The 22034-nt window shown below is 41.3% G+C and overlaps 1 protein-coding gene across 1 annotated transcript in view; it reads left to right on the plus strand.

The window, feature by feature from the left end:
- The first annotated feature begins 3963 nt into the window (after nucleotides 1-3963).
- Nucleotides 3964-22034, plus strand: part of mpv17l2 (MPV17 mitochondrial inner membrane protein like 2) — a 33491-nt gene continuing 15420 nt past the window's right edge. The window contains exon 1 of the mRNA XM_060940560.1: nucleotides 3964-4304. Coding sequence (XP_060796543.1) covers nucleotides 4118-4304 — 187 coding nt within the window. The 5' untranslated portion in view covers nucleotides 3964-4117. The remainder of the gene's footprint in view (nucleotides 4305-22034) is intronic.

Genomic DNA, 22034 nt, shown 5'->3' on the forward strand with positions numbered 1-22034 from the left:
ATAACAGTCACACGGATGCAACTATTCTAGTTCTATTGCACGCATAATCTCGCTGCAATACGTTTTATCAAGTAGAATAATACAGCATAATCATGCACATAGTCTCAGCTATGACTTTTTGCTATTTATTTCAAAGGAAAAAAAAATCAACTGTGCAACGAGTGGCTACAGTACATCAAGTCAGTTCAGTCACTTTATTTTTGGCATCTTGACATTTTAAACAAGCAGATTAGGACACTTTTCATTCATTATATACATTTATTAATCACAACTATACACAACTCATTTTACTTATTATTTAAGTCTCTTCATCAGGCGTTGGCGGGACCGCGTCTTCCAGGGCAAACTCTGATCGATTGTAATAGAAAAAAAAACAGAATTGATCGTGTGGTCCAGCTCAACTGAATCGGGCACAAGCCTCATTATAAAATATTTCTCAACCACAGCTAGCCTACTTATTATCCTCCTTCCTCACCTTGGACTTCACCGTCATCCTCAGTGCGCGCGTTCCCGTCCTGCTGTTGTAGAAGCCCGCTCGGCTCTGCCACAGTGTCGGTGTGCGTGATGGAGATGCTAGTTGCTGCCACAGCATCACTGGCAGTACTGATAAATTTATCCAGCGATCCCCGCAGTAACTTGTGAAATTCCTCCTTCTTTTTAAATTTTTTCCTCTTCTCAGCACCCGATTTGTGCTTGCGAAATCGGTCGCGTTCTCTTGCCGTCGACATGTTTACTTTCCCCCACTTTAACTTTCCTCCTCTCCCATCTTCAGTGAGGACGCATTACGTAATGACAATGAAAAACTCGCTTTGTTTGGATTTGTTTTTTATTTGTTTGTTTTTATGTGACATCTCATTGATACAAAATCATACATAACTAATGTATTTATTTAAAAAAATAATAATTTAAAAAAAAACAGCAAGATTTAAGGCGCGAGGCCCCCTAGTGGCGCGAGGCCCTGTGCAGTTGCACAGTTCGCACAGCCTATGGGACGGCTCTGCCTGCATTGGAAATAGCATGGTAGCCTGATGTGAGAGGGACAGCACCAGATGGAGAGCTCAAAAATTGGTACTGTAAGCTGCCTCTTATACATACAAGAAACTCAATATGTGCATGTGTTTATGTATGTGTGTCCATACTAGCAATAAAAACTATCTATCTATCTATCTATCTATCTATCTATCTATCTATCTATCTATCTATCTATCTATCTATCCATCACGTGTGAATACAGGTATAGACATGCAAAGTGCCACAATAAAGTCTAAATATCGACTAGTGACAGCTGGAAGCTGAGTGCGAGTTTATAGCAGAGCAGAGCTCCACACTTAAGATATACTTAAGGTAATGCATTGACCTGATTTTTGATGGCTTTTGCGACCACAGGGAACTTGATTGTAAGTGCAAGGTAATGTATCTCATAAACACTTGGCCACCAGACAACGAAATTTGTATCTTTATGGGGTTTTATCTAGCAGTTATTTTTAATTTGGTTTTTAAAAAATAACATGGGATTATTTACTAACACATTTTACAGTCACTGGGAGCTCTGCTTTTATGCAGTACCAAAATGTATATATTAGGTTTGACTGTCTATACTGTTCTAGTTAATCGGCTTGCATGGCCCGAATCCCTTTTCCGTGGACGGTGTTATATTGTTGGCACATCATCAGGTTTGAATCTAACATGGCCTGCAGATTCCTTCTAAAGCAATCAGGCTCAAAAAGGTCCTCGCAAACAACAGAATTTCTACCAAAGGAGATTGTTTCTAAACTGTAAACTGTTCCCAAGTTGTGTAGCCACTGTTTAGCAAGTCGTTTACGTTGTTCGGTTGTCAGCAATGGAACACAGAAAAAATGCTTTCCCTTATGTTTATTATTTTTGCAACCCTAGGCTTTGCACGCCACCATTTTCCAACAATGTTTTGTACATCCGTTTCCATCACAGTATCAGGAGCAGCAAGCCAATCAAGATACTCCACACAGAAAGGCCCTTGTCGGCCACGGGGCTCGAGCCCGGACCTTCTTGCTGTGAGGCGACAGCGCTAACCACTACACCACCGTGCCGCCCCTACCTCTTATTCTATTTTAGCTTATTTTCTATTCTCTTACTATTTTTAATTGTACTTGAATGTCCATTTATAATGTGTTTCTTCCTCTGTTCATTCACCCACAACACACTACAATATCATTGCCATTTTTGCGCCACAATTTATAAAGCCCGGTGCACACAGGCAATTTTCCATCGCTTGGTTGTGCAACTTTTTGACGCAAGCGAAAAATTGCTTCATGTGCGGATATTTGTGATGCCGATTTTTTGTTGCTTGCAACAGATCGCAGATATCACACATGCTTGATATTCCGCGACAAAAAAAATCGCCGGTCACTGACTTGTTGCAGAGATATCGCAGCGTATGTCTTTGCGATAATGAAGCAATCACCTCCAAAGGCTAAGGTAATCCCCACCTGTGAAGTAGTCACGTGATTTCCATGTGACTTGCATCCCCCTTCCCAAGGCGCCCACTGGTCGCAGATAACGTGCACATGCAGCTACCTGAGAGACGAAACTTGCATCCAAAAATCGCAAAACGCTTGCGACGAGAAGTCGCCCGTGTGCGCTGGGCTTAAATTTGTCTCATGCCTGTTGTCATAAGGAAAAACAAACTCCTGCTATACTCAATTTAAAATATTTACCAGTCCTTATGAAACAGCTTGGCGGCACGGTGGTGTAGTGGTTAGCGCTGTCGCCTTACAGCAAGAAGGTCCAGGTTCGAGCCCCGTGGCCGGCGAGGGCCCTTCTGTGCGGAGTTTGCATGTTCTCCCTGTGTCCGCCTGGGTTTCCTCCGGTTTCCCCCACAGTCCAAAGACATGCAGGTTAGGTTAACTGGTGACTCTAAATTGACCGTAGGTGTGAATGTGAGTGTGAATGGTTGTCTGTGTCTATGCGTCAGCCCTGTGATGACCTGGCGACTTGTCCAGGGTGTACCCCGCCTTTCCCTCATAGTCAGCTGGGATAGGCTCCAGCTTGCCTGCGACCCTGTAGAAGGATACAGCGGCTAGAGATAATGAGATGAGATGAAACAGCTTTTCTTTCAGTGTGACTGCAATGCATGATGGGATATATTGCTTGGTTAGCAGCCATTGATTTTACATTACTTTTCACGGTGCATTGTGGGATACTATGAGTCCACTATATAGGGTGTAATCCATCCATTATCTATAGCCGTTTATCCTGTTCTACAGGGTCACAGGCAAGCTGGAGCCTATCCCAGCTGACTACGGGCGAAAGGCGGGGTACACCCTGGACAAGTCGCCAGGTCATCGCAGGACTGACATATAGACACAGACAAGCATTCACACTCACATTCACACCTACGGTCAATTTAGAGTCACCAGTTAACCTAACCTGCATGTCTTTGGACTGTGGGGGAAATCAGAGCACCCAGAGGAAACCCACGCAGACATGGGAAGAACATGCAAACTCCACACAGAAAGGCCCTCACTGGCCACTGAGCTCGAACCCAGAACCTTCTTGCTGCAAGGCGACAGTGCTAACCACTACACCACCGTGCCGCCCTAGGGTGTAATCATTCTCACTATACATTTGGACAGCACTACAAAATGGCGACCTCACTATATAGTCCACTATATAGTGAGTGATTTCGGACACAGCGTGTTTATTTTTCTCTGTGTGCGCCCTTTAAATGCTCAATGAAAACCGTTACAAGAATTTTATTTTGAAATCTTGATCACTGAAAGCTGGTTCCCTCTCTGTAAAATGAACCATTCATTCTCAAAATGTCAAGACTTTAAAAAAAATTGGGGTAGAATAATTCTACGAAATAAACCCGTATCTGGTTCTTTTCGAACTACATTGAATGACTGTCGCACAGACTACCTTCAAGTTGTTTTGACCGATAATCAACTTTTAAATAGACTTTTATTTTGAAATCCTGATCAGAGTTCAGGAAGACGACTGTTTCCTGTGTGCAAAATGAACCTTTCATTAACCAATATCAAGCCGTGTTTAATACATAGTTCCCGGTTTGTTTTATGGTGTAAGTTATTTGTATAGGTGGATTTGTTGTAGGGTTTTAATATTTTAAGAGGTTATAGCTATGATATCTCAAAGTAAAGGTTTACTCGTGCGGATATCTTTCTACTGGAAGCCGCTGTTTTCGGGGAAATACCTGATAGTGACTAACGTTATGGCTAGTGGAGGCATGCTTGCTCTTGGGGACTGCATTCAGCAGAGCAGAGAGAGGAGACACACACCGAATAAAGCCCGGGACTGGCGGCGCACAGGTCTGACCTCAGCACACTGCTCAGATCACTTTACACACCAGCTCCATCTCACCTCGCGGGTTTCACAAACACACCGTACACTCTCATTCAACAGCGTCGTTTAAATGTAAAATAATAATAATATTATTAATTTATTTATCAATCAATAAATCCAGAAGCTTCTAATGGTTCTCTAAAAAGTCGCTAGTTTGTATAATTACGTCACATGATACATAAACACGTCTAATTTGCATACGTCACTTACAGCGCTGTTGATTGGTTGGTTGGTTGATAGATAGATAGATAGATAGATAGATAGATCCAGAAGTTTCTAATGGTTCTCCTAAAAGTCGCTAGTTTGTATAATTAAGTCACACCATACATAACCACATGTAATTTGCATATGTCACGTACAGCGCTGTTGATTAATAAATAAATCCAGAAGTTTCTAATGGTTCTCCTAAAAGTCGCTAGTTTGTATAATTACGTCACACGATAGATAACCATGTCTAATTTGCATACGTCACGCACAATGGTGTTGGTAGATAGATAGATAGATAGATAGATAGATAGATAGATCCAGAAGTTTCTAATGGTTCTCCTAAAAGTCGCTAGTTTGTATAATTACGTCACACAATACATAACCACATCTAATTTGCATACGTCACTTACAGCGCTGTTGATTTACAAATAAATCAATAAATCCAGAAGTTTCGAATGGTTCTCCTAAAAGTCGCTAGTTTGTATAATTACGTCACACGAAACGTAACCACGTCTGATTTGCATACGTCAAGTACAGCGCTGTTGATTGGTTGGTTGGTTGATGAATGAATAAATAAATAAATAAATCCAGAAGTTTCTAATGGTTCTCTAAAAAGTCGCGAATTTGTATAATTACGTCACATGATACGTAGCCACGTCTAATTTGCATACATCACGTACAGCGTTGTTGGTTGATTGACAAATAAATAAATCCAGAAGTTTCTAATGGTTCTCCTAAAAGTCGCTAGTTTGTATAATTACATCACACTATACATAACCACATATAATTTGCATATGTCACGTACAGTGCTGTTGATTGGTTGGTTGATTAATAAATAAACAAATCCAGAAGTTTCTAATGGTTCTCCTAAAAGTCGCTAGTTTGTATAATTACGTCACATGATACATAACCACGTCTAATTTGCATACGTCACTTACAGCGCTGTTGATTGGTTGGTTGGTTGGTTGGTTGGTTGATTGATAGATAGATAGATCCAGAAGTTTCTAATGGTTCTCCTAAAAGTCGCTAGTTTGTATAATTAAGTCACACAATACATAACCACATCTAATTTGCATACGTCACTTACAGCGGTGTTGGTTGGTAGATAGATAGATCCAGAAGTTTCTAATGGTTCTCCTAAAAGTCGCTAGTTTGTATAATTACGTCACACAATACATAACCACATCTAATTTGCATACGTCACTTACAGCGGTGTTGGTTGGTAGATAGATAGATCCAGAAGTTTCTAATGGTTCTCCTAAAAGTCGCTAGTTTGTATAATTACGTCACACAATACATAACCACATCTAATTTGCATACGTCACTTACAGCGCTGTTGATTGGTTGGTTGATTGACAAATAAATCAATAAATCCAGAAGTTTCTAATGGTTCTCCTAAAAGTCGCTAGTTTGTATAATTACGTCACATGATACATAACCACGTCTAATTTGCATACGTCACTTACAGCGCTGTTGATTGGTTGGTTGGTTGGTTGGTTGGTTGGTTGGTTGATTGATAGATAGATAGATCCAGAAGTTTCTAATGGTTCTCCTAAAAGTCGCTAGTTTGTATAATTAAGTCACACAATACATAACCACATCTAATTTGCATACGTCACTTACAGCGGTGTTGGTTGGTAGATAGATAGATCCAGAAGTTTCTAATGGTTCTCCTAAAAGTCGCTAGTTTGTATAATTACGTCACACAATACATAACCACATCTAATTTGCATACGTCACTTACAGCGGTGTTGGTTGGTAGATAGATAGATCCAGAAGTTTCTAATGGTTCTCCTAAAAGTCGCTAGTTTGTATAATTACGTCACACAATACATAACCACATCTAATTTGCATACGTCACTTACAGCGCTGTTGATTGGTTGGTTGATTGACAAATAAATCAATAAATCCAGAAGTTTCGAATGGTTCTCCTAAAAGTCGCTAGTTTGTATAATTACGTCACATGATACGTCACCACGTCTGATTTGCATACGTCATGTACAGCGCTGTTGATTGGGTGGTTGGTTGATGAATAAATAAATAAATAAATCCAGAAGCTTCTAATGGTTCTCTAAAAAGTCGCGAATTTGTATAATTACATCACATGATACGTAACCACGTCTAATTTGCATATGTCACGTACAGCGTTGTTGGTTGATTGACAAATAAATAAATAAATCCAGAAGTTTCGAATGGTTCTCCTAAAAGTCGCTAGTTTGTATAATTACGTCACACGATAGATAACCATGTCTAATTTGCATACGTCACGTACAGCGCTGTTGGTTGGTTGATAGATAGATAGATAGATAGATAGATAGATAGATAGATAGATCCAGAAGTTTCTAATGGTTCTCCTAAAAGTCGCTAGTTTATATAATTACGTCACACAATACATAACCACATCTAATTTGCATACGTCACTTACAGCGCTGTTGATTGGTTGGTTGATTGACAAATAAATCAATAAATCCAGAAGTTTCGAATGGTTCTCCTAAAAGTCGCTAGTTTGTATAATTACGTCACACGATAGATAACCATGTCTAATTTGCATACGTCACCTACAGCGCTGTTGATAGATAGATAGATAGATAGATAGATAGATAGATAGATAGATAGATCCAGAAGTTTCTAATGGTTCTCCTAAAAGTCGCTAGTTTATATAATTACGTCACACAATACATAACCACATCTAATTTGCATACGTCACTTACAGCGCTGTTGATTGACAAATAAATCAATAAATCCAGAAGTTTCGAATGGTTCTCCTAAAAGTCGCTAGTTTGTATAATTACGTCACACGATACGTAACCACGTCTGATTTGCATACGTCAAGTACAGCGCTGTTGATTGGTTGGTTGGTTGATGAATGAATGAATAAATAAATCCAGAAGTTTCTAATGGTTCTCTAAAAAGTCGCGAATTTGTATAATTACGTCGCATGATACGTAGCCACGTCTAATTTGCATACGTCATGTACAGCGTTGTTGGTTGATTGACAAATAAATAAATAAATCCAGAAGTTTCGAATGGTTCTCCTAAAAGTCGCTAGTTTGTATAATTACGTCACACTATACATAACCACATATAATTTGCATATGTCACGTACAGTGCTGTTGATTGGTTGGTTGATTAATAAATAAACAAATCCAGAAGTTTCTAATGGTTCTCCTAAAAGTCGCTAGTTTGTATAATTACGTCACATGATACGTAACCACGTCTAATTTGCATACATCACATACAGCGCTGTTGATTGACAAAAAAATAAATCTAGAAGTTTCTAATGGTTCTCTAAGAAGTCACTAGTTTGTATAATTACGTCACACGATACGTAACCACGTCTAATTTGCATACGTCACTTACAGCGCTGTTGATTGGTTGATAGATAGATAGATAGATAGATAGATAGATAGATAGATAGATAGATAGATAGATCCAGAAGTTTCTAATGGTTCTCCTAAAAGTCGCTAGTTTGTATAATTACGTCACATGATGCATAAACACATGTAATTTGCATACGTCACGTACAACGCTGTTGATTGATTGGTTGATTAATAAATAAACAAATCCTGAAGTTTCTTTTGGTTCTCCTAAAAGTCGCTAGATTGCATCATTATGTCACACAAGACATAACCACGTCTAATTTGCATACGTCATGCACAGCCCTGTTGGTTGGTAGATAGATAGATAGATAGATAGATAGATAGATAGATAGATAGATAGATAGATAGATAGATCCAGAAGTTTCTAATGGTTCTCCTAAAAGTCACTAGTTTGTATAATTACATCACACGATACATAACCTCGTCTAATTTTCATACATCACTTACAGCGCTGTTGATTGATAGATAGATAATCCAGAAGTTTCTAATGGTTCTCCTAAAAGTCGCTAGTTTGTATAATTACATCACAGGATACATAACCACATCTAATTTTCATATGTCATGTACAGCGCTGTTAATTAATAAATAAATAAATAAATCCAGAAGTTTCTAATGGTTCCCCTAAGAGTCGCTAGTTTGCATCATTACGTCACACGAGACATAACCATGTCTAATTTGCATACATCATGTACTGTGCTGTTGATTGGTTGGTTGATTGATTGATGAATAAAAAAATAAATCCAGAGGTTTCTAATGGTTCTCCTAAAAGTCGCTAGTTTGTATAATTACGTCACATGATACGTAACCACGTCTAATTTGCATACGTCATGTAGAGCACTGTTGATTGGTTGATAGATAGATAAATAAATAAATCCAGAAGTTTCTTCTGGTTCTCCTAAAAGTCGCTAGTTTGCATCATTTCGTCACACAAGACATAACTACATCTAATTTGCATACACCATGTACAGCGCTGTTGATTGATAAATAAATAAATCCAGAAGTTTCTTAAGGTTCTCCTAAAAGTCGCCAGTTTGTATAATTACGTCACACGATACGTAACCACATCTAATTTGCATATGTCACGTACAGCGCTGTTGATTGGTTGGTTGATTAATGAATAAATCCAGACGCTTCTTATGGTTCTCCTAAAAGTCGCCAGTTTGTATAATTACGTCACACGATACGTAACCACATCTAATTTGCATATGTCACGTACAGCGCTGTTGATTGGTTGGTTGATTAATGAATAAATCCAGACGCTTCTTATGGTTCTCTTAAAAGTCGCTAGTTTGTATAATTACGTCACACGATATGTAACCACATCTAATTTGCATATGTCATGTACAGTGCTGTTGATTGGTTGGTTGATTAATAAGTAAATAAATAAATCCAGAAGTTTCTAATGGTTCTCATAAAAGTCGCTAGTTTGTATAATTACATCACATGATACGTAATCACATCTAATTTGCATATGTCACGCACAGCGCTGTTGATTGATTGGTTGGTTGATTGATTTTATTTAGTAAACTAATGCACAAAATACGTACAGTGGTGCTTGAAAGTTTGTGAACCCTTTAGAATTTTCTGTATTTCTGCATAAATATGACCTAAAACAACATCAGATTTTCACACAAGTCCTAAAAGTAGATCAAGAGAACCCAGTTAAGAGCAATTCCAGCGTTATGGATGTGACATTTGGACTCAAAATGGCAACAACTGACCTATTTAATTTTTATTCCTTTCCAGCATTTTAAAATTTGTTGTATATTTTTAAGACCTCTCATATTGGAGAAGTCATGGGAAAAAAAGAATTCCCATAGTACATTTAGAACTCTAGAAAATGCCAAAAAAGACATGCGTTATGGATGTGACGGAAAAAATACCCCATTTCCAGGGTGACTACACATTCATCAAACTCTGTGAAATTGCAAACATAATATCCAAATGCAGGCATGCATTTAATAAAGGAGTCTTAGCTGAAAATAAAAAAAGCCTTTGTTTAAAATATTTTCTATTTCAAGCAGAATCTAGGAAGAAAAAAAATCAGCGTTATGGATGTGACATAATTCCGTTATGGATGTGACGCATCTGAAATAGACATGGCATATGTTTAGAAAATCAGCAATTTAGCCACCATAACCCTTTGAAAAACTCTCTAAATATCAGCTAAAACTATCAAAGTTCTTAAATAATATTTAGGATGGCTATTGTTTTGCTGTTTTTTGGATTTTAGCATACATTTCTGTGGCTTGTGGCAATAATATAGAATTGTACATGATCAAAGTTGATTTTAGCTTGGGTTTTACATTATAAGAAAGAAAGACTGACAGTGACATATTAGGTTGGTTACAAATTGGTTCAACTTATTCACATCTGTAAAATACAGGCCTAGGTGATATCTCTGGGAGTGGTTTTGATGTATTACATGTTGCTTTATTTTTGCATGGTGAGGTTGACATTTACATGGAATTGCCCTTAAACAAATGAGACAAAAATATTATACTTGGTCATTTATTAATTGAGGAAAATTATCCAATATTACATATCTGTGAGTGGCAAAACTATGTGAACCTCTAGGATTAGCAGTTAATTTGAAGGTGAAATTAGAGTCAGGTGTTTTCAATGGGATGACAAATCAGGTGAGAGTGGGCACCCTGTTTTATTTAAAGAACAGGGCTCTATCAAAGTCTGATCTTCACAACACATGTTTGTGGAAGTGTATCATGGCATGAACAAAGGAGATTTCTGAGGACCTCAGAAAAATTGTTGTTGATGCTCATCAGGCTGGAAAAGGTTACAAAACCATCTCTAAAGAGTTTGGACTCCACCAATCCACAGTCAGACAGATTGTGTACAAATGGAGGAAATTCAAGACCATTGTTACCCTCCCCAGGAGTGGTTGACCAGCAAAGATCACTCCAAGAGCAAGGTGTGTAATAGTCGGCAAGATCACAAAGGACCCCAGGGTAACTTCTAAGCAACTGAAGGCCTCTCACATTGGGTAATTTCAATGTTCATGAGTCCACCATCAGGAGAACACTGAACAACAATGGGATGCATGGCAGGGTTACAAGGAGAAAGCCACTGCTCTCCAAAAACAACATTGCTGCTCATCTGCAGTTTGCTAAAGATCATGTGGACAAGCCAGAAGGCTATTGGAAAAATGTTTTGTGGACAGATGAGACCAAAATAGAACTTTTTGGTTTAAATGAGAAGCATTATGTTTGGAGAAAGGAAAACACTGCATTCCAGCATAAGAACCTTATCCCATCTGTGAAACATGGTGGTGGTAGCATCATGATTTGGGCCTGTTTTGCTGCATCTGGGCCAGGACGGCTTGCCATCATTGATAGAACAATGAATTCTGAATTACACCAGCGAATTCTAAAGGAAAATGTCAGGACATCTGTCCATGAATTGAATCTCAAGAGACGGTGGGTCATGCAGCAAGAGAACGACCCTAAGCACACAAGTCGTTCTACCAAAGAATGGTTAAAGAAGAACAAAGTTAATGTTTTTGAATGGCCAAGTCAAAGTCCTGACCTTAATCCAATTGAAATGTTGTGGAAGGACCTGAAGCGAGCAGTTCATGTGAGGAAACCCACCAACATCCCAGAGTTGAAGCTGTTCTGTACGGAGGAATGGGCTAAAATTCCTCCAAGCCGGTGTGCAGGACTGATCAACTGTTACCGAAAATGTTTAGTTGCAGTTATTGCTGCACAAGGGGGTCACACCAGATACTGAAAGCAAAGGTTCACATACTTTTGCCACTCACAGATATGTAATGTTGGATCATTTTCCTCAATAAATAAATGACCAAGTATAATATTTTTGTCTCATTTGTTTAACTGGGTTCTCTTTATCTACTTTTAGGACTTGTGTGAAAATCTGATGATGTTTTAGGTCATATTTATGCAGAAATATAGAACATTCTAAAGGGTTCACAAATGGCCCTTTTCCACTACCCTTTTTCAGCTCACTTCAGCTCGCTTCAGCTCACTTCAGCCCGACACGGCTCGCGTTTCGACTACCAAAAACCAGCACGACTCAGCTCGTTTCAGCCCTGCTTAGCCCCTAAAACTCGCACCGTTTTGGAGTGGGGCTGAAGCAAGCCAAGCCGTGCCGAGTGAGGTTGGGGGCGAGAGCAGACACTCCCCTGTGCACTGATTGGTGAGGAGGAGTGTCCTCACATGCCCACACACGCCCCGCGAGCGCGCTGGGATCTGTAAACACCGCAAACCCGGAAGGAGAAGAATTACGAATTACGAGAATTTCTGAAGCCTTATGCGCCTCGCCTCATCTATACGCTCTTGCCAGTATCTGTCCGCGTTGTCGGTGACAACAAGCCACAGCACCAAGACCAGCAACACTAACGACTCCATGTCCTCCATGTTTATTGTTTACTATTCGGGTCGTGAGACTACCGCTTAAAAGCTCACTGAATCAGTGACATACAGAGCATCGTGGACGAGTTCGCGGAGCGCAAGGCTCGTCTTATGCCCTTCAAATAATGCGCGCAGTAGGCTATTGATGTTTTATTATGAGCCATGTACAGTATGTCGCCTAATGTTTTTTTGTTTCTGAGTTACATGTTCGTTTGAAGGACTTAATGTACAAAATAACATAGTTGCACCCCGTAGTGTTGAAATTGGTAAACACAGTGCATTCAGTGAGGTTTGCACCGCCCTCCTTTTATTTCTGACTCTTCCTGTCACCGTTGCAACCTCTGAGCGCTCATTCGTATGCCCTTCAAATAATGTGCGCAGTATAGGCTATTGATGTTTTATTATGAGCCATGTACAGTATCCTAATGTTTTTTGTTTCTGAGTTACATGTTCGTTTGAAGGACTTGATGTACTAAATAACATAGTTGCACCCGGTAGTGTTGAAATTGGTAAACACCGCAGTTGCGGACATTTTGTAGCCTAAAATGATGTTATGATAAGCTTTAACAAAGGGCCCGGTCATTTGCCCCGCCCCCGGCCCGGCTCTGACTTGTTCCGCCACTGTCACTGATGTCACTGTTTGCGCTGCTTAACGACATCACGTGACGTCCACCCACTTTCGCTAACTCCACCCAATGTGTCCACCCACTTCCAGCCAGCACGGTTCAGCGCGGTTGTAGTCGAAATGCAACTCCAACAGCCCCGCTCAGCCCGACTCAGCTCGACTCGGCACGGCTCAGCCGCGTTTGTAGTGGAAAAGCGGCAAAACTTTCAAGCACCACTTGAATATAGTATAGTGTACATTAAGATACACGGATAACACAAGAAAGTGTATAACACTTATTCCATTGTTGTCTGGTAAGAATCAAATGGGGAAAAATAGGGGTAAATAGTAAATACGTAATGATATGTAAACAAAAATATAATAATATTAAAAAATTTGAACAAAGTTGCACAATAAATATAAGCACAAAATGGACCAACAAAAACGAATTAATACAGTAGATTTAAAAAAAAACAAGTAAGACTGACATAATAAAAGGACTTTGTGACTGTTGATAAAGTTGATCAAATAAGAAAATTTTAACCTTATTTTTGAAAACACCTTAAGACTCGGTAGACTGAATGTGACTAGGTAACTCATTCCAGGCAATGGTACCAGTGTCCTTAAGTGAGGAATGGCCGAAAGACTTTACTGGGGGAACAAACAGAGATAGGGGTCCAGACCTGGTGTTGTGGCGGGAATTATGAATACTTGGGGTGTATTCAGACCAGGATAGTTCGATAGTTCACTTGCTTTGGTCCGAACCAAATGTTTTTTTTATTTTTTCATTTTGGTGCGGTTCGCTTTCACACTGTACATTTTAGTAAGCAGACCAAAATCTGTCAACAAAGCCACGCGCCCTGAGGTCGTTCAGCTATTGGTCAGAGACGACACGCGCACAAAGCGTTAAGTTCAAAAATAGTCACGGAGGATAGCGCTGATGAGCGCACATCATGTTGTGACAGTTCTGGCTCTTCACGCAAGTCGCTAGTACCGCCACTTTTTGAAAGAATGTCCCTGATTTTAATGTAGGTCTGACGGAGTTTCTTCACTTTTAGCCGACATTGTTCTGGGGAGCGCGTGAACCCCTTCTCCTTCATTTTCTCACTGAATACAGCAAACACGTCGGCATTTTTGTGTGTTCTCTCCAAAAGCTCAGATATGTGGACATCTGCCCATATATCCACAAGGGTACGCGTTTCTTCCTCGGCCCACGTTTGCCCCCTACTCATTTTTTGTACTCTGTAGTCCAGCCTGAATGACTGTTGTAAGGTTCCCTTGACAACCGAAACAGTGTTTGCACTTTGCGGTGGAGTGTCAAGACTCTGTTTCCCATAATGCTCGACAAACGACGGAAGCTCCCGAGGTACAAAAAAGCAAAACTGTCAGATTAGGTCCGGTCTGCTTTCACACCTCCAAAAGATCCGCACCAGGGTTCCTTTAGTCCGGACCGAGTCCGACCTTGCAGCTCGGTCTTGGTCCGCTTGTTTGGTCCGGACCAGAGTTCGGTGGTTTGTATTCAGACCAACCCAAAAGGTCCGGACCAAGGGAAATTTGGTTCGTTTGGTCCGGACCAAACAACGTAGGTGTGAATACGCCCTAAAGGAAGATGTTAGATACTGGGCAGCTTTACCATATACAGTGTTATGGATAGTGTTAAATTAGAGTTGTTTTACACGGAGACTGGACAAGGAGAATAGAGGTTCCCACTTTTATCTCCGAGGAAGGACAAAAGGTCGCTAAATCTAGCGACAAACTTGCTAAATTGGCAGCATTGAGCTGGAAGTCACTGGGTGTTGTCATAAACTATTTTGCATATGTATTTATTCATCAGTGTAATTTGCATAGAACACTGCAAATTGTATGAAGAAAGAACATTTGAAATGTCTGAAGGCACTTGGAATATTTTAAACACGAAGATAAACTTCATATCTTCGTGCCACCATGTAATGTTCTTTATATTATATGGACACATCACCCCCCAAAAAAATTATGCAAGTTAATTAAAAGAATTTTAATTTTGAACCAGTTCACCATTCTGACAGTATGCGTCAAGTCAGTGGGAAAATACTGGGAGTGACGTGATCAGAGTGAAAAATCAGAAATTATTATACATACAGGACACTTTTTCGATGGAATAAAAACATTCTATTCCCTTCTATCAGGGTTCATTCATTTGGTTTGATAGCATGCAATATTGTTAGCATATCGCTTATCCTACGTGTATTACGTCACTCTACCCAATGGAGAATGAGTGTGCAGTATGGTTTATGATATTGCATGGCTGTCAAGACAGCATGACATCACATGTCGGAGACATAAAACGTCCGTGCTCACAAGCGACTGTCACAATTTGTAAGCAAACATGGCCACCAGGTTTGCGTCATTAAACACGGAAGATTTTGAGAGAATTTTGATAAAGACGCGTTGAACACCTGAAAGGAATGTGTATGTATAATAATAATAATAATAATAATAATAATAATATTGGCTGGCTTTTTTTCATAGTATATCAGATATTTTCCATTCAGCTACTCGTCTTCGACTCGTTCAGTATCATGCTAGCTGAATGGAATATATCTGATATGCCACTCAACGCTAGCCAATATTATTTAAATATGTCGCTCAGATCCGTGATGTATTTCCAATGAAAAATGTGAGTTTTTCAACATGAGAAGATAAACTTCATATCTTCAACCCAACGTGTGAATTTCTTTTTATTATATTGACACATTCACAAACAAAAAGTACCCAAATTTATCAAAACAATTCATCGATTTCCTCACAAGTGACATTTATGTCACAGTTTTGATTCTCCATGTCCGGGATGTAGCTCGTATGAAAAATACGAGTGGCGTGTTTCCTACTAAAACGCTCGTGTCCATATAATATATAATACAATATATTATAATTTGTTTCCTACAGAAAGAAGTCGTCTTTGGTCACGCTATACCTTCTTTTAAGAACAGAGAAAAAAATGAAACAGTAGTAGTGAATAGTTATGAAATGTAACTTGTAATTGGGTCCGTCTCAGAAACTGGTCTCTCATTTGGGACATTATGGTCAAAAAATACATTTTCTAATTTTACTTTTTTTTTTGCATTTACCTAACACTCAATGTTTCTTTTGTCATGTTTAATAAGAATAAAGATAGCATCTTGCTTTATCCGGCCTCCACTGTGGAAAACGTTTTTTTGATTACAATTCAAATGCTTTTGTAAAATTGATTTCCATATAAAATATCATGAAGAATTAAAGCCCCTCCTTCACAGATGAGTGAAAATATTGAATAAATTTCCTCTTTTTGATTGCTTGGGTTAAAAACACCAAGTTATGATGACTGAATTGATTATTCACTTAAATATGAATAATATGATACATTTTGGGTATTTGATATGGAGAAATAGGACACAATGGAAAAATCAAGAACACACCGGAAAGATGAGAATAACGGCGGTGGTAAAAGAACAGCGACTGTACCGGCTGAAGGTCGCGCAGGCCTTTGCTGCGGCGCGCGAGCAACAGGACATCACTACTGCACCAGACGGAGCGGGGGGCGGGGCAAAATGACTGGCCGTAGATTCTATCAAAAGTTCGATCTAAATTGACCGTGGTTGCAAAACATTGGCCAAAAATACTCTAACACTACGAAATATGAAAGTAAGATGAAAAAGAAACATTCTATTGCCTTATACTGCAAGACTAAAACAAAATAACACTGTCAAAACTCACCTTTTCAGTGATAACGTCCGAACAGATCACTCGCGTAACAAAGACCGCAAATGGAAGCACGATCAACTTCTAACTGTTGGAGTGGAAAATTCCATTCTACACATGCAGATTGTTAATGTGTGTCCTTCCCCGCACACACATACCATGCTACAGTAAAAAATAGACCACAACTCATTTTATAGCTCAGAAATTCATACAAGACCAGCTACCATCGTAACATATTCTGTAAGAAACGTATTCTATACCTAACTTTCAGCTTTCGTTTTAGAAAACAAAATCATAGATTTATAACTAAATTTTTATATGGCGTAGTGATTTTAAGTTACTACTTTTGGTGAGGTAGTGACCTTGACCCTAAGGCTTTCCGTTTAGATCGAAACACACGATCGTATTGGTTTTGGGTATGCGGAAAATGGAGATACAACGGTGATCAAATATTTTGCATGATGTTTTATTACGGTTATGATTATTCTGTGAGCGCACCAATCCTTAGGTGTATAAAGTTACAACTTAAAATTCTTGGCTTCACTAGTGAAGATTTAAGGGCGTTGTCCACGTCTGGCACAGGCTCGCTGGTGGCTGACAAGGCCGATACGTGACAGACACACTCGGCCACAGCGGCTGCAGGGGAATGATGAGTCTGGGGTTGGTGCTGTGGAGATGCGGTTCTTCCTCCTACTGCGCTTCACTTCAAGGGCAGCTCTGCGGTTGTTCTCAAAGGAGGAGACTGACTGATGAACAGCGTGTCGCCAAGCCTCTCGGTCAGCGACAAGGGCTGACGATGGTCGATGTGGCAGGATGACAGGGATTTCTTCAAAGAGTCTTTGAATCTCTTCTTTGGTGCTCCTCTGTTGCAGTGCCCAGTGGAGAGTTCGCCGTAGAGGACGATCTTGGGCAGATGATAATCCTCTATTCTGGAGATGTGCCCTGCCCAGCATAGCTGCGTTTTCATCAGCGTGGCCTCGATGCTGGTGATCTCTGCTCACTCTAACACTTCAACATTTGTGACGTAATCGCTCCAATGGATGTTGAGGATGGAGCGGAGACATCGTTGGTGGAAATGTTCTAGAAGTCGTACGTGGTGTCTGTATGTGACCCATGACTCCGAACCATACAGGAGGGTAGTCAGTACCATGGCTCTGTAAGCGCTGACTTTTGTGGCTTTCTTCAGGTGCTTGTTGCTCCAGACACGACTGTAGAGTCTGCCAAATGCACTGTTTGCCTTTGCCAGTCTGTTATCCACCTCCTTGTCAATTTTTGCATCAGAGGAGATGGTGCTCCCTGGGTAGGTGAACTGCTGAACTGCCTTCAGTTCTGTCTCGCCAATTGTAATGCAGGGTGGGTGGTACATTTCCTGGGGGGTGGGCTGGTGGAGAACCTCTGTCTTCTTCAGACTGACTTCGAGACTGAAGAGCTTGGCTGCCTCTGCGAAGCAAGATGTTACACGCTGCATGGCAGACTCTGTGTGGGCTACAAGGGCGGCATTGTCAGCAAAAAGTAGCTCCCGGAACCAAAAGAAACTTCTGGATTTATTTATTTACTTATTAATCAACCAACCAATCAACAGCACTGTACACGACATATGCTGTAGGGTCTTGGTGTGGGCCTGTAGGCGCCGCAAGTTGAACAGGCTACCATCAGTGCAGTATCGTATGTAGATGCCATCTTCATCGCCGAGATCTTCTGTGGCCTGTTGAAGCATCATGCTGAAGAAGATGGTGAAGAGGGTTGGCGCAAGGACACAGCCCTGCTTCACCCCGTTGATGATCGGGAAGGGCTCTGAGAGGTCATTGCTGCTTCTGACCTGACCACGCTGATCTTCGTGCAGCTGGATGACCATTCTGAGGAACTTTGGGGGACAACCTAGATGCTGTAGGCCTTTCCTGCTCACAGTGTCAAACGCCTTGGTCAGGTCTACAAAGGTGACGTATAGTCCCTTGTTCTGTTCACGGCATTTTTCCTGGAGTTGCCTGAGCACGAAGACCATGTCGGTGGTACCCCTGTTGGCTCTGAAGCCGCACTGGCTCTCTGGGAGGTGGTGTTCTGCAACAGCAGGTACCAGTCTGTTGAGGAGAACTCTTGCTAGGAGTTTGCCTGCGATGGAGAGGAGAGTTATCCCCCTATAGTTCGAGCAATCTGACTTTTCCCCTTTGTTCTTGTACAGGGTGATGATGACAACATCTCGGAGGTCTTGCGGTAGTTTTCCCTGTTCCCAGCAGCACACGAAGAATTCGTGAAGTTTGGAGTGCAGTGCTGCGCCTCTGTGCTTCCAAATTTCTGGCGGTATGCCATCGACACCTGCAGCCTTGCCACTCTTCTGTTGATCTGTGGCTTTGATGACCTCCTCAAGGGTCAGCGCCAAGTCCAGCTCTTCTATCATAGGCTGCTGAGGGATCCACTGGAACACAGAGTTGTTGACAGTGCGATCGGTGCTGAAGAGGGTTTGGAAGTGTTCTGCCCAGCGGTTCAAGATGGACTCCTTGTCCGTGAGGAGAGCCTGGCCATTGGTATTGCGCAAAGGACTCACCACTTGGTGAGAGGGGCCGTAGACCGCCTTTAGGGCTTCATAGAAACCCCTGTAGTCACCAGTGTCGGCACAGAGCTGCATTTTCTCGGCGAGGTTGGTCCACCACTCGTTCTGGATGATTCGCAGCTTGCGCTGGAGGTTGCTGCATGCGGAGTGGAAGGCAGCTTTCTTCACAGGACAGGAAGGCTGTGCAAGGTGAGCCTGGTGAGCACTTCTCTTTTTCGCCAGCAGTTGTTGGATTTCTTGGTCATTTTCATCGAACCAGTCTTTGTTCGTCTTTGCGGAGAACCCTAAGACTTCTTCAGAGGACTGCAGGATGGCGGTTTTCAGTTGAGCCCAAAGTGTTTCAGGACCGGGATCTGTGGCCTTCCAACTTCGACTGAAGGTTGACTTGGAGGTCAGCTCTCACTACAGCTGACTTCAGGCTGTCGATCTGGAGTTTCTTCCTGGGAGGACCTCCTCATTTTGGCTTGGGCTTGAAGTGGAGGTTAAGCTTGCATCGCACAAGGCGGTGGTTTGTATGGCATTCTGCACTGCACAGGGGTGTTCCGTACTAGATTTCGCAAGTCTATGTAGAACTTATCTATGTCTGCGGGGTCTGCTTGAAGAGTTGGGGCATACACACTGAAGAGTGACATACTGCTTCTTTTTCAGTGGCAGGCGCATGGAGATGATGTGGTCAGAGTAACTTGTTGGTAGATTCTCCAGCTTTGAGGCTATGATGTTCTCGATCATGAAGCCCACGCCTGAAAGACGTCGTTCTGACTGTGGCTTGCCTGACCAGTAAAGGGTGTAGCTTGCACCCTGCTCCTTGAGGCTGCCTACGTCTGGGGAAATGGGCTTCACTGAGGGCAGCGATTTCGACGTTCAGGCAGGAGACCTCATGCGCAACTAAAGCAGAGCGTCGTTGAGGGCGGTTATTGTCTGCTGAATCTAGCATTGTCCTGATGTTCCAGCATGCCAGTCTGAGTCCAGTCACACCTTTAGGGGCAGGTGTGGAGCCACTATTCTTTGCTCTTGTTCAACCGCTTGGGAAGATGCCTGTTGACCACGACTAGCCAACTGGGTGAAAGGAAGATGAGCTTTGTTTAGGCCACCTTTTCTAGGCTTGTCTCCATGTGGAGCAAGCAGTGCTGTCCCTAAAAAGGGCTGCTTGGTCGTTCAGGGTGCTGCTGAGTGATGTCATCTTCGGGGTCAACAGTCAGACGACCAATATCCTGAACCGCCTGCATGCAGGATTGGAACTGCGGCTTCAGTGGCATCTTCCACCTGCCGTTTCGCCCCTTTCCCATCGCTACAGGGCTTGGAAGAAGGGGGGAAGGGTGGGGGAGGACGTGGACTTGCCCCTTGGGCCTGCGCAAAGGCTTTTTAAGGTGAGTGTGTGCGCAATACTGTCCCCACCCTTTACGCCCAGGGTTCATTTGCCTTGGCTTAGCAAGCTGGGACGGTGACAGCGAGGTCCTCGGGTCGTAGGTTTTACATCAGACTGTCCTTGTCCTAGCTTCTGGCTCAAAAACCTCTCCTCAGAAGCATGGGGGGTTTGAGTTCAGAGTTGTCCTTTTCCTAGATGGATAGCCTGCCAGGGCTGTCAAGCTCCATCTACCCAGGACCCTCCCTTTAGCGACTACCCAATCTCCACCCCCTCATTTGAGGTTACAGAGTAGGGATGTTGCACCTACCCCGGGACTGGGAAATTGGTACATTCGGGCCCTCGCACCACGACAAGGCAGAAGGGTCGGGAGCCAATGTTTGGGCATCCCAGTGAGAGAACTCAACTTAAAATACAATTAGTGATAACTGTAGACTTTTCAGTGTACTACAACCTTTTTAAGGGAATGTGATGTAGTCAACCATTTATCATGTCCCAGATCAAGCCGCCATTTTTCCACAAATTTGCAGAATTTTTGCCAAATTCCGAATAGAGTATTCACATCAAAGGTTTAATTTTATCTGTATTATTTCTTTCATCATTTTATTTCAAATTAAAACCAACATCACCATTCAAAACCATATAGTTTATTGACTGTGAGTATATTTAGTGGGGGACCCCCACAGCACCCAGTTTCTGAGACAGACCCAATTCCCAACTTCTGACCTGGAAAAGATAAACAAAACACCCCCTTCAAATCTAAATTGCTACTAGTCTTCCCAACTATGAGCTCCTCCGAGTTCAGGGAGTGACATTAAATCAACATGGCTGCACAAGAATCAGCAGTAAACAAACTAGCACTTCTTACCTTTTAAACGAGTTATACTGTGTATACAAATTATTTACTTTAGATCAATCAATGATGCAGACATATATTTGCTTGTTGCATAAAATTGATTATACAATTTGAGGAGGAAAATATCCATCATTCATCACAAAAGGTGAACACTGTGTTGTCTGTTTTTTTTTTTTCCCCCACCACTTTGTATCTCAAATGCATAGAGGTCAAAAATGACACCGTTCCAAGCACTGAATGCAACAATAGAAATAAAAGGAAATGATTAAAAATGCAGTAACTCATTTACCTTAAAATATTCAAGAAAAGAGTTTAAAATAAAGAGCAAAGTACACAGGTGGGGGAAAAATGTGATCAGTGATTGGCTGAACTTGTGTTCTCAACTGGTATTGCCCAAAGTTAATCACTGACGTCTGCTTAAAAAAGTACTAGATTTGTTCCTACCCTTTTTTTTTTTAATGAAGTCAACAAATGGGTTTAAAATGTCACCAAACTGAGCAGAAGAGTCTACTAGTGCTGTTTTTCAGACAGAATGTCACTGATTAATGTCATTTGATTTGCATATTCATTCAAATTTCATGATCTTTTGGCTATCAGAACACATTTACAGTCATGTGAAAAAGAAAGTACACCCTC

This window comes from Neoarius graeffei, chromosome 15 (assembly GCF_027579695.1).
Source record: "Neoarius graeffei isolate fNeoGra1 chromosome 15, fNeoGra1.pri, whole genome shotgun sequence".
Classification (NCBI taxonomy): Eukaryota; Metazoa; Chordata; class Actinopteri; order Siluriformes; family Ariidae; genus Neoarius; species Neoarius graeffei.